Source organism: Eriocheir sinensis, chromosome 25 (genome assembly GCF_024679095.1).
Source record: "Eriocheir sinensis breed Jianghai 21 chromosome 25, ASM2467909v1, whole genome shotgun sequence".
In the NCBI taxonomy this organism is placed as follows: Eukaryota; Metazoa; Arthropoda; class Malacostraca; order Decapoda; family Varunidae; genus Eriocheir; species Eriocheir sinensis.
The window spans coordinates 5,659,169-5,676,392 of NC_066533.1; the positions used below are offsets into that span (position 1 = coordinate 5,659,169).

General features: G+C 43.7%; 1 protein-coding gene across 1 annotated transcript in view; it reads left to right on the forward strand.

Moving 5' to 3' along the window:
- Positions 1-1,070: 1,070 nt before the first annotated feature.
- Positions 1,071-17,224, forward strand: part of LOC127003245 (uncharacterized) — a 60,162-nt gene continuing 44,008 nt past the window's right edge. The window contains exon 1 of the mRNA XM_050869647.1: positions 1,071-1,263. Coding sequence (XP_050725604.1) covers positions 1,240-1,263 — 24 coding nt within the window. The 5' untranslated portion in view covers positions 1,071-1,239. The remainder of the gene's footprint in view (positions 1,264-17,224) is intronic.

The window sequence follows — 17,224 nt, forward strand, 5'->3', positions numbered from 1 at the left end:
TCCTGACCTGACGAAACCTCACATCACAAGGCAAGGTAAAAGTAAAGGTAAAATTTGGGGCATACCCTTAAATGCGCGTGGCCTCAGTGCTCATCTTCGTCTCATTAGTCCTTGAGTTGTGGTAAGCGAGAAGCTATCACCCCACGACAGGGAAAGTGTGACATCCGGATTGCATCAGTTTACCTTCCCCAGGTTCCCCAGGTAACCCTCTATACCAGGGGTACATTTGCACTTTTCAGGGGGTACATTGGGTCCGGAGAATAACATCCACTGTACAATACATGGTGAATCTGCATTCAAATTGCACAATGTCGTTTTTTTTTTTTCAATTTCCTCATTTTAGTACACAAAACTTATTTAAATTATATCATCAGTCTACACATACAGATTTCATTATAAAATAGTATCAGAATATTACAATTTCATCGTTTTTTATCCTAAATTTTTAGGGGTACACGGAAACCTATGAAAATCCCCAAGGGGTACAGAGGAACAAAAAGGTTGGGAACCCCTGCTCTATACCTTCCCGAATAGGAGGATGAACAACCGGGGAGTTAGGCGCCGACTGCCCCGAGCCGGTATCGCACCCGAGCGCGCGGATTTATAGCTACGCGCGCAACCACCACACCACAGAGGCCTGCCGAGAGCGATAATAAGAGACAAGTAAAATGAACGTACGAAATGGTTCACGCAAAGACAGGCATGTGTTCACTACTGCCTGACAGTCCGACACACTTCTCGCCCAACCTTACGTCACAAGGCCTCCCGAGAATAAGATGCCGCCGCTAACACGTAAGAGGAGAAAGAAGGAAGGAAAAAACAGTGAGGGGGTGAGCAACTGGCCTTTGCAACGCCGCGCGGTGACCCACGTGTGAGAGAACGTTTTCATAGCAGCCAAACCCTTCTCCCCAGTCCCCGCACACCCCACCCCGTCCACGGGGCCGCCGGGAAAGCAGTGAAGGACGGTGCACCAAGCCCTCCAAGCAGCCCTAAAAGCCCCATAACAGGCCAAACAGGAATCACAGGGGGCATTGCAGGATGAATGACGTCACAGCGGGAAGTCACGTGACCTCGAGGTGATGGCGGGAGCGGCTTGAAAGGTGGATGTTGTTTTAGTCTCAGCTGGTTCCTCGTGGCGTTCAGGTCACCTTCTCCTCCTCCTCCTCGCCGTGCCGTCTGCAGCGTGCCGCCCAGCCAGTCTGCCAGTGCGCGTGCGGCGTAACACAGCGTTCCAAAGTCATGACACTGCCGCTCCAACCCCATGTGAGTTGATTACTTATTGTTATTATTATCGTTTTCGTTATTATTGTCATTATTATCGTTATGATTTGTGAAGAGTTGAATTACGAGTGCACAGGATTTTATATTTACAAAAGGAATGTGAGAATGATGATGACGATTAGTATTATTACTATTATTATTATTATTATTATTATTATTATGAATAGTAGTAGTGGCAGTAGTAGTTGTTGCAGTAGTAGAAGTAGTAATAGCAGTACAACAATAACAACAACAACAACTACTACTACTACTACTGCTACTACTCCTACTACTACTACTACTATATACTACTACCACCACTACCACCACTACTACTACTGCCACCACTACTACCACTCCCACCACCACCACCACCACTACTACTACTAAAAAGGCCTACTACTACTACTACTGTCATTACTACTATTATTTTTCTACGCGAGAGGAAATTCATCAAGCGTGTGAGCCCAGTGCCAAGGGCGGGAAAGTCTTCAAGGGGCAACGCGACTAAAAACTTTCCCGGGTATAAAAAAAAAATAAAAATAAAAACGTCCCACCATTACCGAGGCGCTTTTCAGGGTGTTTCAAGGCGAGTCAAGGCCGATTATCGTTACCCTGAGGAGGAAGACTTACATGAGAGTAGAACAGCATATGGGAGACGTGGGCATGCGAGGAAGACGAGGAAGGGCAACGAGGGTACAGCTTGGATAGTATAGAAAGGAACAAGGGAGTGAGGAGAGTAGTTTTTTTTAACAACTAAAGAAACAGCTCAAGGGCAACAAAAAAAGCCCGCTAATCGCTGTTCCTGCAGAGACAAAAGTTATGAGCGGCCAAAAGAGACGTCAATTTCGGGAGGAGAGGCGTCTTGGTACACTCCATATTCTTAAACGTGTCCATATTAAACGTATCGGGCCCCCATTTCGACTATTTCCCAAGGCTACAGAGAGGACTAACCGGGAATAGGTGATTTTTTTTCCGTTCAAGGTCCAGAAGTCGGGTTGAAGTATCAGCAGCCTCACAAGACTCCATGAAAATCTCGACAACATCCATAATTTTAAACGGATCTGGGTCATCATTACGACCATTTCCCGAGGCTACAGAGGAGATTAACCGGGTTTTCATGGGTGATTTTCCCGTTCAAAGTGCAGAAGTTTATTTACTTATTTATATTATTTACTTGATTGGCTGACTGACTGGCTGACTGATTGTTTGGTTCACTGAATGATTAAATGTTTGATCGACAGGCTAAGTGTTTGGTTAATTGACTGATTGATTCCTTGACTGACTGATCGACCGACTGTTTGATTGAATGATTGTCTGAATGATTGACTGATTAATTGGTTGACTGATTTACTGGTTGACTGGTTGATTGATTGGTTGGCTGATTAACTGACTGGTTGACTGACTGATTAGTTGAACTATCACTAATATCACAAAAGAGTCCATGACAATCCCGACAACTTCTAAGAGAGGCTTTTTAAACAGGCGAACTGAGGTGCCGGTACGTTCAACAATACAGGCTTAAGGAAACATGGGCGTGTGAGGATAATGACGAAGGACAACGAGAATACAGCTTGGATAACACGATAAGGAGGAGCAAGGAAGTGAGGACAGAGACTGGAGGCCCGCATATAGGGTAGATAGAAGGGTTTGTTTAGAAAGTTTATGTGAGAAGGGGCATGAGTAGTGAAGAAGGTAGAGGATGCAGGCCCGTGATGAGGAGTCCAAAGTTTAAGGGATAAGAAAATCGAAGGTGGTTTGGTTCCGTGCATGGTGAGACGAGATGAGGAGCCTGTTACAAAAGCCTGGAGAACACGTGTTGCAGCAAGGAGATCGAGAGGGAAAGAGGGAGGGAGTGGGGAGACGGATTTCAGGCGGGACTGCAAAGAATGAAACAGAAAGATGCAATGGAGAGGAATAATGGAAAAGACAGAGACGGCGAGACGGATAGGAGGAAGACAGAGAGTAAGGCGGAGAGACAGACTTCAGGCCGCGGTGTAAAGAATGAGAACAACAGAGAAGGATGCAATAGACAAGAATGATTGGAAAAGACAGAGACGGGTCAGACGGGAGGGGGGCAGAGTACGATGGAGAGATGGACTTGAGGTGGAAACGCAAAGAATGAAAGAAACACACGAAAATGGGAGAAGACAGAGACAAACAGAAAATGGAAGCTAGGGCGCAAGATAGATTCTGGTGGTACTGCAAAGAATAAGAGCGATAAAAAGAGCAAAGAATAAGATTAACTGGAGAAGACAGGTCAGATACAAAGAGATAGAGAGGGAGAGAGACAGAGCATGATGGATAGATGGATTTGAGGCGGTGTTGCAAAGAATGGGAACGACAGGGGAAGATGAAATGGACAGAAATGATCGGAGAAGACAGAAACAGAGACAGGGAGACAGAGAACGGTGGAGATATGGACTTGAGGCGGCGGTGCAGAGAGTAAGAGCAACAGAGGATGAGAGGAAATTGAAAATGACAGGAATGATGAAAAAAAAAAAAAAAAGACTTGTAAATGGCATCAACCTCGGACTCTTAAAGTTGTCACAGAAATGATTGAGGGGATCGTGGGCAACAGACAAGTGTTTAATTAATTATACTCCACATCATCTTCAGACACGTACTGTACCTGTTTTGTTCTCGTCCTTGACATGTTTCCTCTCCTCTGACGTTAAGATTATGCCCATGGAAACCCTTTGATGCACACGCTCTCTCTCTCTCTCTCTCTCTCTCTCTCCTGTTTATTTACCTGCACAAGCTTTTCCTACTCGTTACCTGTACCCCTTCCTCCCCTCTCCCCTCCCCCTTTCCTACCCGTTTCCTGGTCCACCCTTTCCCTCATCCTTGGTTCCTTCCTCCACCCTTCCTTGATCCTCACTCTCACTTGCACCCACTCACACCCTCGCTAGACACGACCTAGAAATTTTACCTTCACTGATTAGGAAAATATACCTCCCTATCCCTTCTGTAGATGTGTCTTCTTATGTTTTTTTTTTTGATTGGTTGATTGGTTAGTTGATTGGATTGTTGGTTGACTGATATATTATTTATTTGATTGGCTGACTGACTGACTGACTGACTGACTGACTGACTGATTATTTGGTTCACTGAATGATTAAATGTTTGATCGACAAGCTAAGTGTTTGATTAACTGACTGATTGATTCCTTGACTGACTGATCGACCGACTGTTTGACTGAATGACCGACTGACTGACTGATTAATTGGTTGACAGATTTACTGGTTGACTGATTGGTTAACTGATTAATTGACTGGTCGATTGACTGATTAGCTGAGTGATTGACTGTTTGATAGAAAGCTTAACTGACTGCTTGGTTGACTGACTGATTGTGTGATTGAGTGATTATTCTACCTCACCTCTTCACGGTCCGGCATCCTCTATCTACCCTTTCCACCAGTCACGCCCCTTCACTTGAAAACTTTCTAAACAAACCCCTCTATTTACCCTTTCTACGGGCCTCCACTCTCAATCCTTTCCTTAACACGCCTCTTCTGTTCTTCACAGCGCATGGTTTCTTCCCTTAAAATACTCCTTATCAAACGTTTTTATCTGCATCCTCTCCACGAGCTTGTATCCTCTACAGTCAACACACTCTTGTCCTTCACTTTCCCTTCTTGTTCTTCACTACTGCTTCACCACTCTCTACTACACTGGTCTGCACTTCACTACCATCTACTACATTGTTCTTCACTTCATTACTTCACTTCACAACTGTCTCTTTAAAATTTTCCTAAACAAACAACCCTTACTGCCCTTTACACTCTTTAAAATTTTCCTAAACAAACAACCCTTACTACCCTTTACACTCTTTAAAATTTTCCTAAACAAACAACCCTTACTACCCTTTACACTCTTTAAAATTTTCCTAAACAAACAACCCTTACTACCCTTTACACTCTTTAAAATTTTCCTAAACAATCCTTAACTACGCTTCACACTATCTTGTTCACTACACTTTCTAAGCAAAGAACTCCATCTATTCTATCTATGAGCCTCCATTTTCTATCCTTCTCCTAAACAAACCTTTGCTATTATTCGGTATCAATGGTTCCTTCTCTTACCAATAACTTTCAAAACACTGTCTATCAAACTAATTCTATCTTCTCTTTCTACACAGGCATCCATTTTCTATCCTCCTAAACACACCTTCGCCATTATTCGTTATTCATGGCTCCTTGTCATACCTATAAAATTTCTAAACAAATTTTTCTATCTACTCTTTCTACAGGCTTCCATTCTCTATCCCTCAACTAAACACACCTTCGCCATCATTCGCTATTCATGTCTCCTTCTCTAAACTATAAACTTCCTAAACAAACTCTTCTATCCACCTGTTACATGGCCCTAAGAACGTGCTATAACCTATTCTTGGACGCGCCCCTGCTGCATACTTCACTATTCATGGATCAATGTCTTACCTATAAAACTCCTAAGCAAATTATCCTATCCACCGGTTACATTACCTTAATAACATGCTATATCCTTTTCCTGACACGCCCCTGCTGCATATTTCACTATTCATGGATCAATGTCTTACCTATAAAACTCCTAAGCAAATTATCCTATCCACCGGTTACATTACCTTAACAACATGCTATATCCTTTTCCTGGACACGCCCCTGCTGCATATTTCACTACTCACGGCTCTCATATCCCCTACACCCTTTTATTCACCTTCCCATGACCTTCTACATTTTTCTCCTCTTCCCCATGTCACAACACCTTTCTCTTCTTGTAGTCACGCCTCCCCTTTTGTTTACCTGGACACGAACCCTTTCCCTTATATCTTTACGTTCCAACCCCTTTGTTTTCCAATAGAGAAGATCCCTTTCCCTTACAGTCTTACACTACAAACCCTTTTCTTTACAGTTGCTATATTCTTACACTCTCCTTAACTCTACTTTTCGCTATACTTCCTTGTCCATTCACTGAGATGCGTCCCCGTTCCTTTAATTTTCCTGAACGATCCCTTGCTTCACATTGCAAAAACTCATCTTTGTTCTTTCGTACACACAAGAGGTATTATTATTATCGCTTACTTATCTATATTCTCTAATTCTTACTGCATCCTCCTAGTAGACATGCACACACATTTTCATCACTCATCTATACGCTCAACAAACATCCACAGCAACATCCATCTTTCCACACACTCACAAACACAAATACGTACGAGGTAGTATTATAATCGTACATGTATACCTCCGTTTCCTTCCTTCCTCCACTCTGTTATCTCACTGGTCACGTTTTCTTTAATGATTTCCCCGGACAGGACAAAATTACCTTATGTCTCGGCCTATGAATAACCTTGCTCATTACTCTACTTTTTTCCTTGATTTCGTTTTCCTCTCTCACTATTATATTTCCCTTGGGACGTTTTCTTCTTCCCTTATGGTTTTCCTGGACATACTAAACTCTTCTGTTCTCCTCTTCATCTTGTTCTTCGTTCTGAATGTATTTGTTGTTCCACCTTCTTTTCTTTCTTCATTCTTCCTATACGATTACTTTCCCACTTTTTTATTGTTATTTTCTTTCCTTCCCCGTATAAGTAGGTCTGTAATGGTCGTATTCCAGGTTCTCCTTCAGTAACAGATAAAAAAAAGTCCGTCTTCTGTGACCATGCATGTGTGTGTTTGCGTGTGTAGGTCCAGCTGTATCATCGTGTGTCTTGTGTGCGTTCGTGCTTGATTGCGTGTGCGTGTGTGTGTGTGTGTGTGTGTGTGTGTGAGGGTTACTGCCAAGGTGTTTGGATTTTTTTCCCGTCGTTGAATGTCACACACTTAGCTTCCAATTACAGATTCTTTGTCTATTTGCGCCGTACTATCACTAACAGGAATCCCACACACTTTTAAAATTATATACATTTTTTCTTGGCCTATTTGCACCGTACAATTACTAACAATCCCACACACACCTCTGCCAATTACATATTTCAAATTTTCTACGCCTATTTTAGCCTTGTTCTTACTAACAGAAATTACACACACAGTTCCATTAATGACTGACCTATTTGAAGAATATTATCGGTAACAAATTTCACACACTTCTCATCCATTTACAGTTTTACTAACCTATTTGCACCATACTGTTACTAACAAACTCCAAACACTTCACACCCAATTACGTTATTTATTGACATATTTCTGCCATACAATGACTAACGAAAAAATATATATTGGCTGTAGTCCTTGAGTCGTTAACGTGGTTCAGAGGGAGCTCGTAAAGGGGCTATTACACTGGGCACATTATCCGCGGATCTTCAGTCAAACCACGATTTCCGCTGGCGTGGTTCTCAATTGTTTGTTGTTATTGCTGCTGATGAAGATGATGAGTAATACCGTCGTCCTTCAGTGAAATCTACCGTACGTAGCTTTGGAAGATCGTGGACACGTCAGAAAACCACGCAAATATGAGAACCACGCCAGCGGAAATCGTGGTTTGACTGAAGATCCACGGAAAATTTGCCCAGTGTAATAGCCCCTGAAGGATCGGAGATTTGGCTGCCTGATATTGTTGCATCTGGGTCGGTATTCTCAGACGCTTCCGCCTTTACTACTTCCCAAGGCTGACGAAGGAGAAGGATCGGGTTCTCATGAGTGTCTTTCAAGTTCATGGTGTACAGAAGCCTTGTCACACTACCACAAGGGTCATGAAACTACCCATTGACAAGCCTACAAGTCCCACGGAAGTCTCGTCAAATAAATAGGTGTGCTTGTGCGCCGACTGGTTTATTATAAGAGTATGGCCCCTGATCTCGAGACGGCTTAGAGGTTAGGTTAGGTTAGGTTAGGTTAGGGAGAGCCTTGGAGAGCATTTATATGTGTATGGATGAACAGGCCTATTCATACCCGCGTGGTCTGCCTGAAGTGTGTGTGCGCGTCAAGCAGGAGCTATGGCGTTGTCTATAAAGGAAATTCTGGCAGTGTGGGTGTGCGATACATACTTATTTTAGGGGGGAGGGTACCCATGCCTCCTCCCTCCCTCCCTACTGCTGCATCTGACTTGACTTTATTGCCGATAGTGTTGTTGTTGTTGTTGTTGTTGGTGGTGGTGGTGGTGGTGGGGATGCAGGTGTGTGTGTGTGTGTGTGTGTGTGTGTGTGTGTGTGTGTGTGTGTGTGTGTGTGTGTGGCCTTGTGGGAAACCCATGGCTCTCTTTAATTTCTTTCTTTTCTCTCTCCCTCAGATCGCTTTATTAATGGTGCGCCATATTTTTTTCCTCTCTCTCTCTCTCTCTCTCTCTCTCTCTCTCTCTCTCTCTCTCTCTCTCATCCTCACCACCAATCAGTTATCTCTTTTCCTTCCCTTACCCATTCATCTCTCTCTCTCTCTCTCTCTCTCTCTCTCTCTCTCTCTCTCTCTCTCTCTCTCTCTCTCTCTCATCCTCACCACCAATCAGTTATATCTTTTCCTTCCCTTACCCATTCATCTCTCTCTCTCTCTCTCTCTCTCTCTCTCTCTCTCTCTCTCTCTCTCTCTCTCTCTCTCTCTCTCTCTCTCTCTCTCTCTCTCGCCTTCCCTGCGCAACAAACCTTATGACCTTACACCCTTAATCTGTTCTCCCTTGAGAAGCGTCGCCTCCGAGGAAAACTGATCGACTGTTTAAAAATACTCAATGGTTTTACGAATGTGGGAAAATCCAAGTTGTTTTTGATCGATGACGCTTCCGAACGAGAAATAATAGCACAAAACTTAAATGTAAACAGACCACCAATTTTTTCCTTCACCAACGTTGTAGTGCGAGAATGTAATAAACTCCCACCTTCAGTGCTCCAGTGCAGTACGACTGATTCATTTAAAAACAAGCTCGACCGTCACTTCCTTCAACTTGATATTGATTAAAGTCAAAATGCAAAGTCTTGGTGGTATTAAAAAAAAATAATTTAATATGATTTCACTTCGGTTTGAGGACAGACCACCTAGTCTGGACCAGAGGGTCTGTGTGGTCTGTAAATTTCTCTCTCTCTCTCTCTCTCTCTCTCTCTCTCTCTCTCTCTCTCTCTCTCTCTCTCTCTCTCTCTCTCTCTCTCTCTTACACACACACACACACACACACACACACACACACCTGAGTCACGGGCGGCGGCCTTTATTAGCACCACCTGGCGGGTGTTTATACGGCGTCCAGGCTCGCCCTCACCTGGCCGACGGAGCGGGGAGGGGGGGGGGGTGCGTCCTTTGATCTGCGGGGGGAGGGGAGTGAGGATGAAGGGGTGAAGGGGGACAGTGATGGTAAGTGGGGTGAGGGGGAGTGAGGGGTTGGGATTGAGGGGACATAGGGGGTAAGATGGAGAGGGGAAAGTGAGTGGGGAGTGGGAGAGAGGAGACAGTGGGGATGAAAGGGGGAGGAGAAGTAGGGGAGGGGTAGATGGAGATGGAGAAGGTACGATAAAGGGAGAGGGAAAGGGAGATTAAAAGTGACGACCGGGAGCGGAAAGAGAATGAGAGGAGTGAGAGGAGAGGGAGAGGAAACGACGGAGAGGGAAAAGGGAGGGAAAGGAAGATTAAAAGAGACAATGAGGAAAGGAAGAAGGGGAGTAGGGAGAGTAAGAGAAGGAAAGGGGGAGAGTAGAAGTGAGGATGAGAGAAAGAGGGAGAGAAGGTGAGGGATAAGAGGCGATATATGGGAGGGAAAGGCAAAAGGGAGAGAAATGAGGAAAAGGAAGATAAAATATAAGGAAAAGGAAAAGGAGAGAGGGAAAGGGAGAGGGAGAGTGGAAGTGACGATGAGAGAAAGAGGGAGAGAAGGGGAGGGATACGAGGTGATATATGGGAGGGAAAGACAAAAGGGAGAGAAATGAGGAAAAGGAAGATAAAAGATAAGGAAAAGGAAAAGGAGAGAGGGAAAGGGAGAGGGAGAGTGGAAGTGAGAATGAGAGAAAGAGGGAGAGAAGGAGAGGGATAAGAGGCGATATATGGGAGGGAAAGGCAAAAGGGAGAGAAATGAGGAAAAGGAAGATAAAAGATAAGGAAAAGGAGAGAGGGAAAGGGGAACAGGAAGAGGGAGAGAACGCGATAGAGGAAAAGGACGTCAGGGAGAGGGAAGACGAAAAGGGAGATAAAATATATAGAACCAGAGAGCAGGAGGAAGAGGAAGTGTGTGTAGATAAAATTAGACGCAAAGAGAAGGAAGAGTGACAGAAAGGGAGAAGGGAGGAAAAGGGAGTTGATAGAGACGATAGAGAGGAGAGGGGAGGGAAGGGAGACTGTGAGCTAAAAGGAGACAAAAATAGTGAAGGGAGAAATTGTAAGAGGAGAAAGATGAAAGAGAGTGAGAAAGAGGAAACAGCTGTAGAAATAGGGAGGGGCGGGGAGAGAAAACTGGAGGATTGGAGGAGAGGGAGAAGGAAGAGACGACAGGGAGACAAAGAACTGGGGAGAGAGAGAGAGAGAGAGAGAGAAAGAGAGAGAGAGAGAGAGAGAGAGAGAGAGAGAGAGAGAGAGAGAGAGAGAGAGAGAGAGAGAGAGAGAGAGAGAGAGATGCTTGTGGGAAAGGAAACGAAGGAGGAGTAAAAAGGGGAAGAGTTGAAGGGATGGCAGAGATAGAGAAGATGGAGGAGGAGGAGGAGGAAGAAGAATAGGGAAGAGATATTGATGAAGAAAGGAAGAGGGGGATGAAAAATTGCAAGGGAAGGGAGGGGAAACAGAGAGAGAGGAGAGAGAGAGAGAGAGAGAGAGAGAGAGAGAGAGAGAGAGAGAGAGAGAGAGAGAGAGAGAGAGAGAGAGAGAGAGAGAGAGAGAGAGAGAAGGGGAGCTAAGAATTGCATCGTTTTTTTTACACACACACACACACACACACACACACACACACACACACACACACACACCATTATGCAACCCTGAACAAACATTGACAACCAGGTGAGAAAACTAGCAATCCAGGTAAACATAGACACCAGAAACGAGAGGTAAGTATAGACGCCACAAATGACAGGTGTTGGGCGGGGGAACAATACAGAAAAGAAGAACATTTTTACCGAACACAAGGGCAGTTCACGCCTCTATATTTTGTGGGAGTGTGACAGCTGAGAGGAGCATAGGACCACATTCTCTCTCTCTCTCTCTCTGTCTGTCGATCTTTGTTGGTAGGGGGCGTGCATGAGAGAGAGAGAGAGAGAGAGAGAGAGAGAGAGAGAGAGAGAGAGAGAGAGAGAGAGAGAGAGAGAGAGAGAGAGAGAGAATCATGACCCCTCTTGCTTATTCTTTGTATGGTGGACAAAGAAGGAGTGACATGAAAAAGTAGAGACCATAATGTAAGCAGCGGTAGTAGTAGTAGTAGTAGTAGTAGTAGTAGTAGTAGTAGTAGTAGTAGTAGTAGTAGTAGTAGTAGTAGTAGTAGTAGTAATAGTAGGACGAGGAGGAGGAGGAGGAGGAGGGGTAGGCCAGGACGAAGGAGAAGTAGAAATAGAGAATTATACAGATGTGTTACTACTACTACTACTACTACTACTACTACTACTACTACTACTACTACTATTCCCATTGACTATCATTATTATCATCCTTGAAACAGACAGACAGACAGACAGACAGACGAACAGACAGACAGACAGAGACAGGAAGAGAGAGAGAAAGGGTCGATAGAAAGGCAGGTAAAACAGGCCTTAGACCAGACTGACTCAAACATGTTTTCTTCTAAGTACACACCACCACCACCACCACTATCACCACCACCACCACCACCACTACCACTATCACCACCACCGCCAGCATCACTACCACTATCACCACCACCGCCGCCCCCACCACCGCATTTAAACCACAACCAAAAAATAATAATAAAGGTATACAATATGATATCACAACACATTTTCGCGAGCCAGGCCAAATCGAGCAAACTAAGCAAAAAAAGAAGATTAACGACTCATAAAGTATTCAAGTTGACGAATAAATAGATTGATGATTGAATAGATAAAACAAATAAATAGGTAGATAAGTAAATACGTTAAAAATGAAGGAAGGAAGGAAGATATTAAATAAAGACAAATGAAATAGAACAACAAACATGACCGAAAGGAAACGGTGCCGCTTACGAGAGAAGGAGAAGAAGAAGAAGAAGAAGAAGAAGAAAAAGAAGAAGAAGAAGAAGAGGAAGAAGAAAAATAATAGAAGGAGAAGAAGAAAAGGAGGAGAAGAAGAAGAAGAAGAAGAAGAAGAAGAAAAGAAGGAGAAAAAGAAAAGAAGGAGGAGAAGAAGAAGAAAATTAAGTAGAAAAAGAAGAAAAAGAAGAAGTAGAAAAAAAAGGAGAAGAGAAGAAGAAAAAGAAGAAGAAGAAGAAGAAGAAAAAAAAGGAGGAGAAAAATAAGAAAAAAAAGGAGAAGAAAAAGGAGAAGGAGAAGAAGAAAAAGAAGAAGAAAAAGAAGAAGAAAAAGACGCTAAACACCACCACCACCACCACCTGAAAAACTTGGTTAGATTGGTGATTTAAATGTGATAATGAGGCTGGTGGTGTTGTTCAGTGGTGGTGGCGGTGGTCGTAGTGGTGGTGGTCGTGGTGGTGAGAGTGAAATATGTAAAGATGGTGATGATGACAGTGGTGAAGAAAAGGGAGAACGAGAAAAAGAAAAAAAACAAAGGAGGAAGGGAAGAAAGAAGGAAAATGAAAGAAAAATAATGAATAGGAGAAAGAAAAAAAAAGGAAAAAGGAAAAGAAAGGAAAACAGAAAGGTGGCAGTAGTGGTGGTTTGAGGTAGAGGTAGAAGTGGTGGTGGTGGTGGTGGTGGTGATGGTGATAGCGATAGTGGTGGTGAGGGTGGAGGTGGTGGTGGAAATGGTTGTAGTGGTGATGATTGTGGAGTTGTTGTTGCTGCTGGTGCTGGTGGTAGGAAGTGGAGGTGGAGGTGATCTCAGTGGTGGAGCAGGTGGTGATGTTAGTTGAAGTGTTGTTTTAGGAGGTGGTGATGATGGAGATGGTGGTGATGGTGGTGGTGGTGGTGGTGATCGTCATGGTGAGTTTTCCAGTGGGGGTGATAGTCGTAGCTGAAGAGGTTATTGTTGTTGTTGTTGTTGTTGTTGGTGGTGGTGGTGGTGGTGGTGTTGGTGGTGGTGATAGTGGTGGTGGTGGCAGACGTTCCCCCCCTTAACCCCCCACCCCCACCCCCCCGAGGCAGCAAGCACGGCTGTTATGACGAAGTGTCTAAAAGTTTAATTGAATCTTCACGCGTCTCCTCCACTCCGGGCTATAATTTGCGGAAAAGAAAGAAGGGAAAGAAAGATAAGAGCAGGAGGAGGAGGAGGAGGAGGGAGGGACGAAAATGGAGCCGGAGGATAGAGAAATAAATAAAGATGAAAAGACGAAAATGTGTGAGGAAGATAGAATTAAGAAGGAGGATGAGGGCGAGAAGAAAAAGAAGAAGAAGAAGAAGAAGAAGAAGAAGAAAAGGGAGAAGGGATTTTGCAGTGGTATTGAATCAGGAAAACAAATAGATCGAAAGACGAGGAGGAGGAAGGCGAAGAATAAACATGAGGCAGAAGAAAAAGATAAAGAAAAAGAAGAAGAAAAAGAAGAAGAAGAAGAAGAAGAAGGAATGACGGTGTGGTACAGAATATAAGGAAAAGAAACAAAAAGACGAGAAAAAGGAGGAAGACGAAGAAGAAGAAACAGGAAGCAGATGAAGAAGATGAAAGGGAAGGGACCGAGGGGGAGGAAGAAGAAGAACGAAGGAAGGGAAAGGAACGAGAAAGAATGTAGAAGGGGAAGGGATATGAAAGTGTGACTAGAATGAAGCAGGTTACCGAGCGTGCAGGCTGGGGAGAGAGAAAGGGTAGGAAGGCAGGAGGAAGGCAGAACAGGAGATGAAGAAGAGGAGAAAGAGAGGAAGGGAGGGAGAAATAAACTGTGGAGGGAGATGAAAGGAAAAAGGAGTGAGGTAGGATGATAAAGAAAGAAGGGAAGGAAAGGGAAAGGAATGGAATGGAAAGGAAGGAAAGGAAAAGGAAGAGGTGAAAATGAAAGAAAAGGAGGAAGGGGGAAGAAAAGAAAGGGAAAGTGAAGGGAATGGAATGGAAAGATTTAGGAAAGAAAAAATAAATGGGTTAGGAATGTTGGTCAGAGAGAGAGAGAGAGAGAGAGAGAGAGAGAGAGAGAGAGAGAGAGAGAGAGAGACGCTGGCTAAAACGGGATACAAAACTAATTAAAACGGACAAGCGACCGCCCACACACACACACACACACACACACACACACACACACACACACACACACACACACACACACACAGAGAGAGAGAGAGAGAGAGAGAGAGAGAGAGAGAGAGAGAGAGAGAGAGAGAGAGAGAGAGAGAGAGAGAGAGAGAGAGAGAGAGAGAGAGAGAGAGAGAGAGAGAGAGAGAGAGAGAGAGAGAGAGAGAGAGAGAGAGAGAGAGAGAGAGAGAGAGAGGCAGGAAAAGTTAGCGTAGAGGGAAGAGAGAAATATGTAAAGTGCTCAAAACACACTTAGAAGAGGAGACGGAAGAAGGGAAGAAAAGAGAAAGAAAGGGAATGAAAGGGAGAAATAGAATAAAGACAGACAGACAGGAGGAGAAAAAAAGAATTAATAGGAGAAAGAAATAAGGAACGTAGAATGAGAAGGAAAGGAAAATGAGAAACATACGAAAAATACAGAAAAAGGAAATGACTGAGGAATAACAACAAAAAATAAAGGAAAAAAAAGAACACGAAAGAAAGAAAGCAATTGAGAAAGGGAAATAAAAGAGGGCTAATTAATATGAGACGAAAACAAAGAACACGTCAAATGAATATGCCCCCCTCCCCCCAAAAAAGAAAATGCACAATACTTAAACAAAAAAAGCAAATAAAAGAATTAAGAAAAAAGACGAAAAGAATAGAAAGATGAGAGAAAGAACTGAAGAAGGACGGAAAGAAAGGAGAACGAGGAGGGAGAGACAAAGATAAAGAAAAAAAGAGAAAGAAGGAAAGAATGAAAGAAAGAAAGAAAGAAAGAAGGAAAGAATGAAAGAAAGAAAGAAGGAAAGAAAGAAAGAAAGAAAGAAGGAAAGAAGGAAAGAAAGAGAGAAAGAAAGTAGCACAGACAACATACACCACACAGCTGCAACAACATTAAAAAAAAAAAATCAAAACAAGCCATGAATCACTGCAATAAAAAAGATGAAGCACTAAAAAAAAAAAAAAAAAGAACCGACGAGCCTTCTTACATAACGAGCGATCAACGACAACAACGGAGTCAAACAGAACGAGGGGTCACAAATCAAGAACGAGAGAGAGAGAGAACTAGTGCTTAAATTAAACCCACAACGGAGAAAGGGACAACACAACCCTCTCTCTCTCTCTCTCTCTCTCTCTCTCGGCGCCTCAGTCCTCCTACATATATTCATCCCTCCCTGAGCTCTAAGGAACGCCAGCTGCACCACCAAGCCGACTAACGCCATCTGGGTGTCAAGCTTTCGTGCCTGGCTGCCCTTCCCTTGCCTTGCCTGCCCTTCCCTTTCCTCCTTTTCTCTTCCCCTTGCCCTTCCCTTTCCTCCTTTTCTCTTCCCCTTGCCCCTTCCTTTCCTCCTTTTCTCTTCCCCTTGCCCCTCCCTTTCCTCCTTTTCCTCCCTTTCCCTTCCTCCTTTTCCTCCTTTCCCCCCCTTTCCTTCCCTTTCCTCCGTTTCTCTTCCCCTTGCCCTTCCCTTTCCTCCTTTTCTCTTCCCCTTGCCCCTTCCTTTCCTCCTCTTCCTCTTCCTTTCCCCTCCCTTTTCCTCCTCTTTCCTTTCCTCCTCTTCCACTTCCTTTCCCCTCCCCTTCCCTTTCCTCCTCTTCCCTTCCCCCTGTACTTCCCTTTCCTCCTCTTCCCTTCCCCCTGCCTTCCCTTTCCTCCTCTTCCCTTCCCCATTGCCCTTTCCTTTTCATCATCTACCCTTACTCTGCCTTGCCTTTCCTACTCTTCCCTTCCCCTGCCTTGCCTTTCCTACTCTTCCCTTCCCCTGCCTTCCCTTCCCTTCCCTTCCTCCTGCCGACCCGGGGAATATTCGCTCTCACTCGCGTTTTAGTATAGGGAAAAAGGATGATTTGGGGGAGAAAAATGGTCGTGGTTGATGGTGGCTGTAGTGATGCTGGGGGTAAATTTATGATGGGGTGAATCGAATTTTCGTTAAAGGTAACTATCGCTTTTTAGTATTGGAAAATAAGAATGGTTTGGGGTGCGAGAAAATGGTTGTGGGTGATGTTGGTTGTAGTGATGCTGGGGGTAAAGTTTTGATGGGGTGAATCGAATTTTTGTTAAAGGTCACTATCGCTTTTTAGTGTAGGGAAATAAGAATGGTTTGGGGGAGAAAAATGGTTGTGGTTGACGGTGGTTGTAGTGATGCTGGGGGTAAATTTTTTCTGGGGGTGTATTTTTGCGAACGGCTTTTCTTTTTGGATATATATTTTGTTGCTTTGGATTAATTTGTTAGTCATCTACTTTTTTTAAATTTTGCGACTAGCTGTTTCTTTCATTTTTAGCGGAGTTCCGCGAACAAACATTTTTATAATTATTTTTTGGGTTCGGATTAGTCTGTTAACCGGTTTTTTTTTTTAATTATTCTTCTCGCATCAAAGTATTTTTTTTATATATATTCCTCTCTCTTACTTGCTTTCTTTCTTTTATCTTTCTTTCCTTCATTTTCGTTTTCTTTCTCATTTTTTTATTCTTTTTTCCTCATATAATTCCTTTTTCTTTCTCTCCTTCTTTGCCTTCATGTATTTAGCAATGTTTATATAAAATCATAGAACGTAAAGGGTCTGCAAGAGGCCGGTTGGTCTATACAAGGCAGCTCCTGTAAGCCTAACCCCACCTAACCTCACTTTCCATGACTTTATCCAACCTCTTCTTGAATGTATCTATGGTATTGGCACCCTCGACATGACCGCCAAGCCTGTTCCACTCATCCACAACCCTATTAGTATCCCAATTCTTGCCCATGTCTTTGTTGAATCTGAATTTATCTAGCTTAAAACCG